The sequence below is a fragment of the Balaenoptera acutorostrata genome, chromosome 13 (genome assembly GCF_949987535.1).
Source record: "Balaenoptera acutorostrata chromosome 13, mBalAcu1.1, whole genome shotgun sequence".
Lineage (NCBI taxonomy): Eukaryota > Metazoa > Chordata > Mammalia > Artiodactyla > Balaenopteridae > Balaenoptera > Balaenoptera acutorostrata.
In genome coordinates this window covers 8,801,736-8,816,306 of record NC_080076.1, presented here as the reverse complement: position 1 = coordinate 8,816,306, position 14,571 = coordinate 8,801,736, and the positions used below count along the sequence as shown (strand labels likewise).

Below are 14,571 nucleotides of genomic sequence, written 5' to 3'. Positions count from 1 at the left end.
TACTATTGAAATTCAAGGACTAAATAATTAAATCCAACTCAATTTTGTTTAGTTAGATGTGAAAAAATACATAGTTAATTGGTAGGCAAGATCTCAATGTACCAGAGTCTAATTATAGAGTCTTCAAAACACTAGTGAAATAAAAGTTAGACATTTTAAAAGACATTACAATTTTAGGATACTGATTTATTTTGAAAAATGGCAAGGTTAAATTTAAGTTTAATATGCTGAAATAAATATTCTGTCTTCATTTTGGAATTTCTACCAAAAGAAATATATCATTAAATAGTGAAATATATATATATATAAATATAAAAATATATACATATACAGATATATACATATAATACTTGGTATGCTTCTAACTAAGAGTTCCTCTTGTTCTTTTTTTTTTTAATATTGGTCTTGGTTTACTAATGGTCCAAGAAATTTGGTCAGTTATATTATCATTGCCCTCTGAGTTACAGTAAATGAAAGGAACAGTTGCTCCAAGTCAGCACTAATTCAAATATGATTGGACATATACTAATGCTAACAAAAATAATTACAACCACAAATCTATATTATTATAATAAGTATTATAATAAGGAGTGAATTGGTTTGGCATCTCTACAGAACACTTATTAAAATGTGTTTTTTTCTACAACTGCAAGTGATATGCATTTAATATTATATACTCTTGTTTTCAGTGAATAGAAGTGTATTTTGTAACTTAATTGGTATAATGAAACCCCTTCAGTTAATTAAATAGATGGTTCATAAAAAGACAGTTTATGATCTGTAACTATATAAGAGGAAATAGAAAAAGGGAGTAGTTAATGTCATGAATACAAAATGTTATCTAAGCTTATTTACACCAGAAAATCTTCTTTGATAATAAAAATGGGTAATCTTATACAACAATAGAACTTTATTAATTTTAGATTAACCTGCATGATTTGAGCATTTATTTTAAAGAAAATGTTCCACTTGCTAAATCCTCAACGTGGTTATGTTGTTATATTGAATAAAGTAATGGGTGTACATACTGATAAGAAAGGTTTGCAATTACCAATTAATTTGTCTTTGCTATTTATATGGAAAGCTGTTTTTAATTCCTTTTTAAAGCTTTGAAATGACTGAGACTTTGCTCAGTGTTGTCTGTGAAGCCTCTTAATTTCTAGGAAACAGCTCACTACTTCTTTGGCAGTTCTCCCTAGAGTACCTTGTCCATACCCTAGGAAGCTAACATTGATTTGACACATAATACAATGCTAAAAAAATTTGATTAAATAAGTGTATTTTTATAGGCATATTATGTATTTTAAATTTTATGTGCTTGTCTCATCTACTGGACTATAAAATCTTTAAGGACAAAGACCATGTCTTATTCATATTGTATTTTTTGAACTTATCATAATATTAACCATAGTAGGAAATTAATTCATGTATCAGTTAGATGTCATTTTGACTCCAAGTAACAGAAAACTCAACAATCATAGCTTAAATAAATATAGCTAATCATTCTCACATAGCAAGGAAACCAGAGGTATGGATTCTTTGTTTCATGCTGCAACTCCATTGTTACATCAAGCTCTTTTCATCCATCTGTTCCACCATTTTTAACATTACAGGGTGGCTGTTACACTTACCTTCTTCCAGAATCATGTCTTTGTTCAAGCAGGAAGAAAGCAGAGGAAAAAGGGTTTCTCATTTTGATGTTTTCACATTTTTCTAGATGGGAAACTTTTCTAGCAGACTTCCCCTCACATCTCATGAGCCAGAACCAGGTCATATGCTGCTTTAAGACCAGTGAATGGTAAATTAAATGGGGATTGTCATGGAAGATTTAGACCACTCAAGATTTAGCCCCTGGGATTGGAATAGGGGCTTATCCTTCCAGAGATCAACAGCTTCTGCCTTCCACCTGAACAAATTGTGCTTTAGTTAGCAGGGGAAAAGGGGACCATTGAGCAGTTAATGGACAATGTGTGTTACAATAAATATTACGTGAAAAGAATTGGATTTGTTAAGATCACGTCCTGTGCTATCCCCAGTTGCATCTTTACATATTTATTTGTATTCGTTTGGCAAAATTAAGTGTGAGCGATTTCTGTTTCTTTGAGGATAATTACAAATGCATAAATTCCTCTCTATTTTTACAGTGGGAAGAAAAATATGCAATGTTGAGAAGATGCATTGTTTTTATCACTTTCTGTTTTAAATGTCGGTCTTGCTCTTATAATTGCAGAGGAAATCCAATACAATTATGTTCTCTGTCTTTTCTTAGGCCTGAAAAGATAAATATGAATTTAGATTCCATTCATCGGTTAATTGAAGAAACACAAATCTTCCAGATGCAGCAGTCATCAGTTAAACCACCGTGTGACCTGGGGGCACCTGCCTCATCCCGCAGGGACACCTGTAGCTCCTGTTTGCCCCTTCATGCACTGCAATCTCATGCCGCTCACAACTCCCATGCTCATTCCTGCAGCATCAACGACTGGGGCATTTGTGAAGAACTTCGCCTGCGGGAACTGGAGGAGGTCAAGGCCAGAGCCGCTCAGATGGAGAAGACCATGCGATGGTGGTCAGACTGCACGGCCAACTGGAGAGAAAAGTGGAGTAAAGTTCGAGCTGAAAGGAACAGCGCCAGGGAGGAAGGAAGACAGCTCAGAATAAAATTAGAGATGACCATGAAGGAATTGAGCGCCTTGAAAAAGAAGCAAAGTTTGTCACATCAAAAAGAGGCCTTGGAAGCTAGAGTCACCCAGGACTGGAAGCTTCCTAGTTTCATAGAAGTGTCCTATGCACAGAGAGACCCCTTTCAAATTGGTTCCAAAACGTGTGAGTCCATCAGAGAGTGCTTGGGAAAGAGAGAATATCCTACCAAGGAGAACATAAAAAGAAAGGTCAGAAAAAAATCCAGAGGAATCTAGAGGTTATGTGCATATTTGAATGCTGTATATAGTAATGGGGAGGGAAGAGAAAATAGCAAAACCAGTGGTGACTGTATTTGTTTGTTTAGGCTGCCAGAACTAAGTACCTCAGACTGAGTGGCTTTAGCGACAGAAATTTATTTTCTCACCGTTCTAGAGGCTAGAAGTCTGAGATCCAGGTGTCAGCAGGGCTGGTTTCTGCTGAGGCCTTCCTCCTTGGCTTATAGATGGCGGTCTTCTCCCTGTGTCTTCACATCACCTTTTCTCTGTGTGTGTCTGTGTCCAAATTTCCTCTTCTTTTTTTTTTTTTAATTTATTTTATTGAGGTATAGTTGATTTACAATGTTGTGTTAATTTCTACTGTACAGCAAAATGATTCAGTTATACATATAAATATATCGTTTTTCATATTATTTTCTATTACAGGATATTGAATATAGTTCCCTGTGCTGTACAGTAGGACTTTGTTGTTTATCCATCCTATATATATGAGTTTGCATCTCCTCTTCTTATAAGGATACCATCACTAGGCCCACCCTGATGACCCTCATTTTAACTTAATTACCTTTTAAAGACCCTGTCTCCAAATACAGTCACATTCTGAGGTACTGGGGGTTGGGGGGTGCAGACTTCAACATATGGGTTTTAGGGGAGACACGATTCAGTCCATATTACTGATATTACTAGTATTTTTAGCCAAAGAAGAACCCCAGCATTTTTTATGTTAAAAGAAGATATTTAGAGAGATTTCTCTCCATTTACCCTAATAAGCCACTATTAATAAATTATCCATACAGTAGTTTAAAACATTTCCCAAGGTTTGGGACTCTGGCCTCACAATTAATTCCTGTAAAATGGGTACCATAGGGAAATACCTTTAGGGAATACTTCACACTACCCACTTTTGGAATTTCTTGGTATATTTGGAATCTTGAAATTTCTGAGAATTCTGCACATAACAGAAATTTGTAAACTTTAATCTAGCAGTTCATACACTTATCTATTGATGAACCACCCCCCATATATTTTTTTTTTAATCTGGTAAATATTATTAACAACTCATGGCACATACTTTGGGAAACTTTAGGAATTCATGTTATCTCTTTAAATAGTTTGTATTATTTACCCTTTATATTATTACCCCTTTCTATTTAATTCCATCTCTAAAAACATAAAATCAATTAATATCTTGTTTTTCTATAATTCCATCTAAAATGTTAAGCTTTTCATGATGTATGGAGTTTATGTTAGATATAACGTATTCCACTGTAAATGGAAAATTTTAAAAGACTGCAGGGAAACTTAGTTTATTAGAATATGGTAGAACATTGAAAGGAAAAAAAAGCCTAAAAATATATAAGTTAAAGTTTGTCCATATAATACTATTAGAGAATGATAAATAAATGAAAATATGAATTTGATGCTGAATCATAACATTTTATTTCCTTTCAAAAATGTTTTCTTCATGATTTTTCTACATTAGATTTTAAAATTCAACAATAATAATTGTTTTGTTTTGTTTTTTTCTTTCAGGAAGAAGGTTTGATTATTGACCCATTAAAATTAAATGAAGAGGTGAAACTCAATCTAGATTGTCCTGATTTATTCAAGAATGGTGGTTCTGAAAACTGTACAGTGAGACCTGGATTAAGACTGCAGGCAATAAATCTGCCTCTGGAGAATGGAGTTCCTGAAATTTCAGCTTTGCAGGTGCATTTGGATGAGTTCCAAAAAATCTTATGGAAAGAAAGAGAGTAAGTGCTAATCATTGTCTTCCTTAACCAAGTCTGTTTTTCAAACTTCTTAAAATTGTTAAGTCTCTTAAACTAGCCATCTGCTAATATATTTTAGCTATGATTAGTCATTAAGTACTAATATTTTAAAAATGAGTTTGAATTTTATATTCATTTTTTGAATTTTGAAAAGTAAATTATAACAGGTTCATTTTTATCTTTTTTTTAATCATAACCTTGTTCTCATCTTCTCTGGTAGATTCACCTTTATTATATTTGAATTATTAATGTTTATGATTAAAATAACCTGTGTATTATCTAACTTTTACAGCATTCATAGATTTCAGTGAGTCAATAAAATGAATAGATATGTTAATATTCATAAGGGAAAACTCACAATTTGGTGAGGTACTGATTGCAGAAAAAGATGCTTTATTCATTGACCATTTATAGTGTAGAGGAAGGAGCACTAGACTTGATTAAATCACCTGGACATTCATCTTGGTTCTGACATACCCTAGCTATATGATATTGGGTTAGTCAAGGGTGTGCTATTGTCAACTTTGTAAAAATATGCATAGTGATACCTGTGTTCCAACAATCTATTGTTTTATAACAACTTCGCAAATGATGATTATTATGGAGACAACAATCACCATGTATTCTGTTCATGAATCTTGAGCATGGATTTATATGGACAGCTTAACTCTTGCTACATGTGACCTCAGCTGGGATGGCTCAAAGGCCGAGGGTGGCTTTAGGTGCGGGGGGCGGTGTAGAATTATCTGAAGTCTCACTTACTCCCATATCTGGCAGCTGACTTTTTTTCTCATCTGGGATCTCAGTTGGAACATCTGTATATAGCCTATCTGTGTGGCCACTTGGCTAACTCACAGCATAATGGCTTGGTTGAAAGTGAACATCTGACAAGCACAGAGATAAATAAATGGTATTTTAATGACCTGGCTTTAAAAGTCACATAGCATCACTTCTGCCCTCTTCACTGGATTCTTATGAGAATCAGACACAATGTCTGGGAAAGTGGCCACTAACATGAATTACTCAATACGGGTTTTTTTTGTTGTTGTTCCCTCATGATCACCCTAGAAACTAATAAGTGGAATATTTGATGTACTTTAAAATGTATTCCCCAAATCTGAAAATAATTATTTTTCCATCTCTTTAGTTATAAGACTCTTAATGGGCAGAATAAAAAAAACTGGGAGTGATGTATATTATCACTTAGTATGAATATAATTATATATTATATAATGGTTTTAATTTCCCTGGTTTACGTGGATTGAAACAGTGATAAGTATGCACACAAACCTCTCACCAGTACTATAAGCTCTTTATCTGCCAATCCTTTTCTGTCAGCCACAAGTCCCTCTGAAATTTATTCCTACCACTAATTCCCTTTTTCAGATTCTTTGCCTATACCTCACCACATGCACAGATTGTGATAATACAAGTATCTGTGTAGAAATAAATATTTATTATTCTACCATCAAGTGTAAATTCCTAATAGAGGCAATCAACATTAGTAGAAAAGAGAATAAAATTGAATGTCTGCACCCATATTAACAATTAATTTACTCTGGAACTACAGGTCTCAGTCAAGTTCTAACCTCTGGGCTTCATTTCTTGAAGGATTTAACTTTTTAGTGGTTATAGACTTCTCTCCAACCCACTCACAATGCTACTTCACCTACATAACATAATAGGAGCAATGTGAAAATGCTGTTTCCTGCATGTAAACTCCCAAAGGTACCAGTTTTAATGATACACATGTGTGTCTTTACACTCTCACTTGTACACATGTACATGTACATATATATCTGACTTCCTTGGAATAAATGAACAATCCCCATAGTAATAAGTAAATCCCCCAGTTCTCAGCAAATTCAGCATATAAACAAAAGACAGGCTGAAGAATAAGGGGGAAACGGGGCCTTTGATTCCATTTTGCTTTCTCACTCTCCTCTTTAAGAAGCAGTCCCATGGGTATGATATGTCCATGAATTAACACTAGCCTGCAATCCACGTGAGGCCATGGCAAAGCCTTTTTTTCTATCACAAGAGAATGTTTCCTAAGTATACAGTATCTACTTTTACTATAAATCTGTCTAATCTTTTAAATTCTTCCTCCTGGAATCTCAGTGAGTGGGTGGCTGGAGTTGAGAAGATGTGAATGTAATTTTTTCTATGTTCCCAGCTAGTGGGAAACTTCTCTTGACTAGAGCACAGGAATCAACCTAGAGAACTCAGGGAATCATTTCCACCATTGACTGACTAGAACCCCCTCATCTAAGACACTGAAGTGTATCTATTATTTGTATTATTCGTACTGTTCAGTTTGATGAATAATTACCCAGTATCTGGAAGCTGCTCATGTACTGAGAATTTGTATATTTCTGATCTCTTAAAAAAAACGACTTCCCAGGTAGAAAATTTGAGATGAGGGCGGGAAAACTGATCCTTGTACAGATCTAGGTGTACCTAAACATTTAGGAAGAGGAACTTTGGCAATATTACGTCTTAAGTAAGAGAGATGATGAGGTAAAATATGTTGATGTGCTGTTTTAGCCTTTAGAATGAGTTCTAAAGTTAAACTGCAGATGGCACCTGCATCCCTTACAAAATGTTAGCTTTCTGTCAATTAATCTGAGCTTTAATCTCCCTTTCCATTTTATTTTCTTAATTTGTTTTCTATGTAAGAAGAGCAGTATGCTTCAATTATTTTTCTTTGCTTCATTAAATGTTATGTTTTTTTCTCAATAAAATGAGATTTTAAATCTTGGTGAGATAATACAGCAAACTGAAAATGCTCCAATGATTAGCATACGAAAGAAATCTATATATATGGTTGTGACTATTCCTCAGTTAAGACAATGAAAAAATTGCATGCAAGTCTGGTTAATATTATTTAATGTAATATTGTTAAAGAATAGAAAGTCAGATCTACTTATTTATTCACTGTTACTAATGGGATATACAGTAAGCTTATAACTGACAAATAAAATTTGTATATATTTAAGGTATACAACATGATGTTTTGATGTATATACATACTTGGAAATGATTACCATAATCAAGCTAATTAATACACCCATCACTTCACATAGTTATTATTTTTGTGTGTGGTAAGAACACTTATGATCTACTCTCTTAGCAAATTTCAAGTATACAGTACCATGGTGTTCACTATAGTCACGACGCTGTACATTCATCTTTTTTTTTTTTTTTTTGCTATTGAGTTGTATGAGTTCCTTTTATATATTTTGGATATTAACCCCAGTGTGGTGTGCAAATAATTCCTCCATTCCATAGGTTACCTTTTCATTTTGTTAATTGTTTCTTTTGCTGTGCAGAAGCTTTTTAGTTTGGTATAGTCCCACTTATTTATTTTTGCTTTTTTGGTACCTGTGCTTTTGATGTAGAATCAAAATAATCTTTGCCAATACTAATATTCAGGAGCTTTCCCCTTATGTTTTCTTCCAGGTGTTTTACATTTCAGGTCTTAAATTAAGGTCTTGAATCCATTTCAAGTTAATTTTTGTGTATTTTTGCAATTTCTTTTTTACTCTAAAGTATGTTTGTGTTTGGGCAGTCCTGTACCTAATGAGAGAGTCTATCTCTCTGTGTAGACTATAAAAGCACTAGTAATTCTCTACCTCAGTCTCCTTTGCAATTAGGGTGCAGATGGTTGACATAGGAACGGCTATTCAAATATAGCCACCTAGTTGTTTTAGCATAAATTAATCCTCCAAGAAGATGAGAGCACCAGCATCGATCCTGGTGAGGGGAGAAGGCAGTGGCAGTAGCTACATCTTGTTTTCAGAGGCAGCAGCAGCCTCAAGTCTCTGGTGACATCATCCCATGACTCGAGTTGAGGGGATGTTGAGGTCATGCTGTGATGTCTGTACTTAAATGGTGGCCCCAAGAAAGTGCTGATGGGAAGATTTCTACTGCTTTATCTTTGGTATTTCTGACTGCAGGTTCCCAATCTGCTTCACTGGCTCTCCCAGAGATTCTTTGTGCTATTAATGTCTCTTTCTATTTAAATTAGCTATTTTGAGTATATTTGTTTGTTGGACACACAGTTGATATCAGGAGAGTGTACAGGCAACAGGCAGTGGGGTCTTCATTGGGCCGGTTCTGTGACATGAGATGGGTCTTGTTCCTGGCTGCATAGCCTTGTCCAAGCCTTGGTCTCTGGTCCTCCTGGGTGTCTCTGAGCTTAACAGTATTCTTTAAAGTCATCTCTTTTCTAATTAAATTAACTATATATGGCTTTGGCTATTTGCTGAAAATGCTGAAAGGTGATGAAATTGAAAGATATTGAAAGATGTTACTGCTGAAATATGTAGTTATAAATAGTGAAATCATGAAATGATAAATAGGTTGCTTATTAAAAGTATACTTGTAAAAAATTTTATTATTCATCATTTAATACTAACTCTAAATTTTAGACTAATGAAAAAATGGATATCTAGATGTTATTACAAATTAATTATTTTTGTATGGCAAAAAAATTTGACACTAATAGACCTCTAAGAAAATACTGACTAGATATTTTACAGTGAAATTTCATACAGTTCAAAAATGATTAATATTTATTACCAGATAGTAATGTTTAGGAATTTTTATCTCTGAAAAAATTTTGATTAATCTTCCTGTCTAGATGTTTAAAATTTATGCCCATTTATTATGGGATCATTATGGGATGATTAACAAAGTATCAAAAGATTGCATAGAAATATAATCATACCTTTTTATAAAAATCATTTTGGTTCATATACTACTTTTTAGATCCTGCAAATATTATACATTTTAACAATCTGATTTTTAAAAGTTTGTATCATCATATTAAAATACTATATTTTTTCTGAGCTTTGTCTTAGTAATTTTTTTTTAAAGAATCTGTGCATAAAATATGCAATATCCTTTAGAGTAAATTAGGTTGTTTTTTTTTTTGCCTTCTTGTAGTTCAAACAATATGGTGATAGTTTAAATTTCAATTATAAATGTAAGTACAATTAATCAATTTTGAAAATCTCTCTAAAATGTAGAATAAATTGATTAGGCCAGAAAATTAAGGATTTAAAGAGTGCCCTCTGCTGCATAAATTTAAGTGGGCACAGTCCTTACGTCCTAATGCTTGAAACAAATAGTCACTGTTTTTTTTTATAAAGCTATGCTGAAATATACCCAAGCATCACATTGCTATTAAATAAATTTTTATGAATTGCCTGTTCTCTCACTTCTCTAAATTGTACCATTTTACAGAATGAAATACATAATTTTCTTCCACTAAACTAATAAATATCAGTTATTTTATTTAAGATGTATACTTAAAGAGAGAAATAATGCTATATTTTAAATGTGACTAATCTGCCTTAAATAAAGAATACAAATGGTTAACTATTCATTTTAATATGCTTTTCAAAATTATTTTCATTTCATGAACTGGCCTTGAATACTTAGTCTAGATGTAATCTACATATAATTATATCTTTACACTATATCTATATTTACATGTAACTAAAAGTTTAATATAATTTGCAGTGTTCTGTTTGAACTTCTTATAAAACCCCTGAGGGCATAGTTGCCACAGTAATTCTGATGACAATTTCGAGGATCAACATTTATTCTACAGTAATTATAAATCATTTTTATGTTAATATGAGCTTTTTTGCTAACATTATCATTTGATTTATTAGAGTGTAATGTTAAAAGCTGACACTGATTTCTCAACATGTATAATTTTGAATTTGTAAATTCAAAAATGTAGACTTTTCTCAAATTTTCAAGTATAATTTTTATATTAATCTGTTTATAAATAATTCTCAAAATTAATTTTGAGAAAATTTTCTCAATGTTTGCTTCATTACACAAATGTATTTGATCAATATCCTTTAATAAAATTATTTTATTAATTTAAGATATTCCTTTCACTGATGAAAACATTGTCATGTTCTACTCGTGTAATTCTAATAAATTAAAATTATAAATATGGTGATTCTTAAGTATTTCAATGAAGTCACAAACAATACAATTTTATTATATTTTTCGACTTAAATTTACAGGTTAAAGTCAATACTCAATTTCTTTTAAATATTCAAACATACCTTATCATCCAAAACTTTAAAACCTGAATGCCAAATACATAACATATTTTAATATACAATGTCTTTTATGTATTTTTTCTATATTTAACACAAAATGTTACTATTTGGCAATTTGTTCCCAATTTCTATATTTAATCCTATTCTTAAAATCTCAAACACAGTCACTAAGAGCAAAAATCGTATCATGGTAAGCAACTGGGGTGTCATCAGCTGGCTAAATTTACCTATCTATCAGAATTTTTGGCTGCGGTTGTTAATCTGGACCTGTGGACATCCGTAGGAGTGTTCTGAAGAACCTATTGAGTCTTTTTCTTTGTTCATTGTAATATATGTACTGTGTTAATAAGGGATTCCAAATTATAGTCCTGTAAATAGTGCTGGTGTCTTTTGCAAATTAAGTCTTTTGAGGTGAAGTTAAGCTGTAACAAATTCTTTTACTATCCTCTTTCAATTTTATGGCTTGATTCATGCAAATATTATTATGTAACTCTTTAATGGGCTGCTTATCCATTGATTGGATTAAACTAATATATTTATGGCCTAATTCTATTTTGAATTATTTTCATACTATTGCTACCTAGAAGAAGATTCCTAATTCTTATAAATATGGAAATGGCATTCAATTTTTATTCTGGATGCATCTTCTAGCTCTGTGAATATGTCCTAAGATCTTTCTAGCAGCATTATCACTGAAATAGATCCGTGTGTGTATTAGCTAATTATAAATACAGTAAGACTGTAACTAATAACTACAGAATCTTAGAGGCATGTAACAATCAGAATTTATTTGGTTGGAGTCTGTGAGCCACTGGAGGTTGGTTATCTGGACAGGGCTCTGCAGGGAAAACTCAGCTGTGATTCATGGCTCTTATCTTCCCCTGGGAGCAGTGGGCCTGCACAGGTATGTATTTCTCATAGTAATGGCCAAAATATAAGTGAGTAAACCCAGTCACACAAACACTTTTTAAGTCTTTGGCCACATCATGCCCAATAGCAACCCATTGGTAATGTCAGGCACATTTTCTATTTCCAAGGCACAGTAAGTGACAATTTCATCTTCTGTTTCAGCACTAAATAACATGTATCACTATTTTTCTAGCTTCTTATGTTTTCTTTCCAGCCCCTGTCCACCATCTGACCCCTAAATTAGGTCTACATATTTTTCATTTTTGTTGTTGCAGCATCTCCTTTTAAGTATCATTTCCTGTATCAGCTATCTTTTGCTGCATAAAATAATAATAATAATTCAGTAGCTTAAGACAACAAAGTATTTTGCCTAGGTGGATGCAAGGTCAGCTGACCTCCACTGGACCAGCTGGGCTTGGCTCCTTGGTAAGGTTGAGCTCAGATCTGCTTCATATGTTTATTTGGGGACAGCGGTTCCCGGTTCCCGGGGGAAACTCTTTTCACAGTGATGGCTGAGGGATAAAAGAAGCCTAACCACACAAATTCTTTTCAAATTTCTGTAATCTGTCACATCGGATAATATCCCATTGTCAAAGCCTAGAATCCAGGGATGGGGAAAGCAACTCTGTCCATGGAAGAAGAGGAAAGAGAATAAGTATTTTTAACAATAATCTACCACACAGATAAGGACTGACCATTTGCAAAGGTCGATATATGCTAATTACCACCAGAAATAAACAATTATTTTCAGGACTCACTCTAATAGATGTGTGGGCATGGGAAAAAAAAATCAATGATGAGATATTAAAGGATTAAATATTTTCATCCAAGTTCTGTCACTTATTCTACAAATAGAGAAATTAATTTCAATTATTTTAAATAATTTAAATAAAGATCCCAGTGAAACTGCTTTATTAAAACAGAGTTGCAGATATTTAAAAAGTATTTTTATATCTCCAATAAATGACTGATTTCTTAAATGGTTATGTGGGCTCCTTGGTATTCTCTGTCATATCAAAGAATTCTTCATTCATATACAGTCACGATATGAAGTTGGATAAAAACCATGTTAAAATTAGAAACATATATATATCCTCCCATGTAAGGAAACAATATGAATAAGAAGCATTGAAAGAAATGAATGAATAATGCAGGAGACAGCAGGCAGAAAGTCAATTATTTTAATGCTGGCAAAGCCAAATTAAATGTGTTTAAACTACTGTAAACCAACTTTTACTCAATATTTTTAATTTTTAATAAGCTGAAAAAAGTTTTCTGTCATGACAATGATCATATACAAATATAAAAAATTAGGAAAATAGAAAATCTAAAATTGAATGCATTCCTAAAATTATTTTAAAATTGTAAGTCTATTTTGCTTTTAATTCTCTATTTAGAATGCGCTTATCTTTGGAAAAAGAAATAGAACGGCTGGAGTCAGCTTTGTCTGTGTGGAAATGGAAGTATGAAGAACTGAAAGAATCAAAGACAAAAAGTCTGAAAGAGGTAGGGAGACGTATGATGGAAAGGAAGCAACTGACTGTTTTCTCTGTTCCAATGTGTAACCTGGTGGGCAGAAGACTGAGTAGACAAGAGGAAAGGAGGTTAAAAGATTGAATTCCCTCTATAAAAGGAATATTTGAACTCACATATTAATAGTGGACTCAGTCAAACTCAAGCCATAAGAAACCTTGTTCTAAATAACACATATTTTTAATGATCAACCGCATGACACAATTAACTATCCATTCCAGGCACATGTGAGGGGACGGACAGCCTAAGATGCCATCATATCAGAACATCTATAATAAACAACTTTATCTTACTCTTTTATAAAGCATTCTGAAAATATTAATTTATCTTAAGTATATTTAAGTTCTTTTCACATTGGCATTATAGTTACTCAGAATCAGACATTAGCCTTTATACATTTCCTTTGCATTTTCATCAATAAAATGCTGTCATGAACACTTTCCGTGATTTATTAATATTCATTATTTAAATAATATTAATTGTGTGTATTTTGTGTACTAAAGCACTATGCTAGGTAAGTATGTGGGATAGAATAATGAGCAAAGCAAATTAAAGAAAAATACTGAGCAAAAATAATGACAAGCTAAATGCTCTCCAATGAGTTAGCATTTAGTTCATCTCTGTGCTATATACATACATATATATATACACACATACAAACTGTACATGTGTTGACAGCTGTCGAAAGAAGCTGCATATCGAAATCAGTTATGTAATCATGCCTTAATCTAAAGCACTCCTCCATCAGTTGTTTAAAAAGTGGGAAGCAGTATTCCTCTTTGTTTATGAAATTCCATACGAATGTTGTTTCAGCTTTGTTTCCAGCAAGTGATAAAGTGTAGAGTCATTGACTCAAGTTTGCTGAAATCCCATGAGGGAATATTCAAGAACCTTAGTTGCCAGCACTTGCCTTATTTATGGGTCACATGCAGGCATCCTGATGTCCATAGAGCATAGTAATCATCATGCAGAGGTTCAGAACTAGTCGACTATGTCAACCCTGTGGACCACTGAGATTTGAAAAGAGGGAGGGACTTCCCTGGCAGTCCAGTGGTTAAGACTCTATGCTTCCATTGCAGGAGACACAGGTTGGATCCCTGGTTGAAGAACTAAGATTCTGCATGCCGCGTGGCACAGCCAAAAAAATAAATAAATAAAATAAAAATAAAAGAATGTTTTCAAAAAAAAGGAGGGTGGAACTTCCCTGGCAGTCCAGTGGTTAAGACTCCACGCTTACACTGCAGGGACACAGGTTTGATCCCTGGTCGGGGAACTAAGATCCTGCATGGCCCACAGCACAGGCCAAAAAAAAAAGAAGCTGTTCCTCAGCTTTAGGAAACTGTTGAGTAT

General features: G+C 33.3%; 1 protein-coding gene across 3 annotated transcripts in view; it reads left to right on the top strand.

Annotated features, from left to right (window-relative positions):
* Positions 1-14,571, top strand: part of CCDC102B (coiled-coil domain containing 102B) — a 222,667-nt gene that overhangs the window by 39,351 nt on the left and 168,745 nt on the right. For all 3 annotated transcript variants that reach the window (XM_007189940.2, XM_057526837.1, XM_057526836.1), the window contains exons 2-4: positions 2,270-2,891; positions 4,452-4,672; positions 13,086-13,194. In XM_007189940.2, the coding sequence (XP_007190002.1) occupies positions 2,286-2,891; positions 4,452-4,672; positions 13,086-13,194 (936 nt within the window). In that variant the 5' untranslated portion in view covers positions 2,270-2,285. The remainder of the gene's footprint in view (positions 1-2,269; positions 2,892-4,451; positions 4,673-13,085; positions 13,195-14,571) is intronic.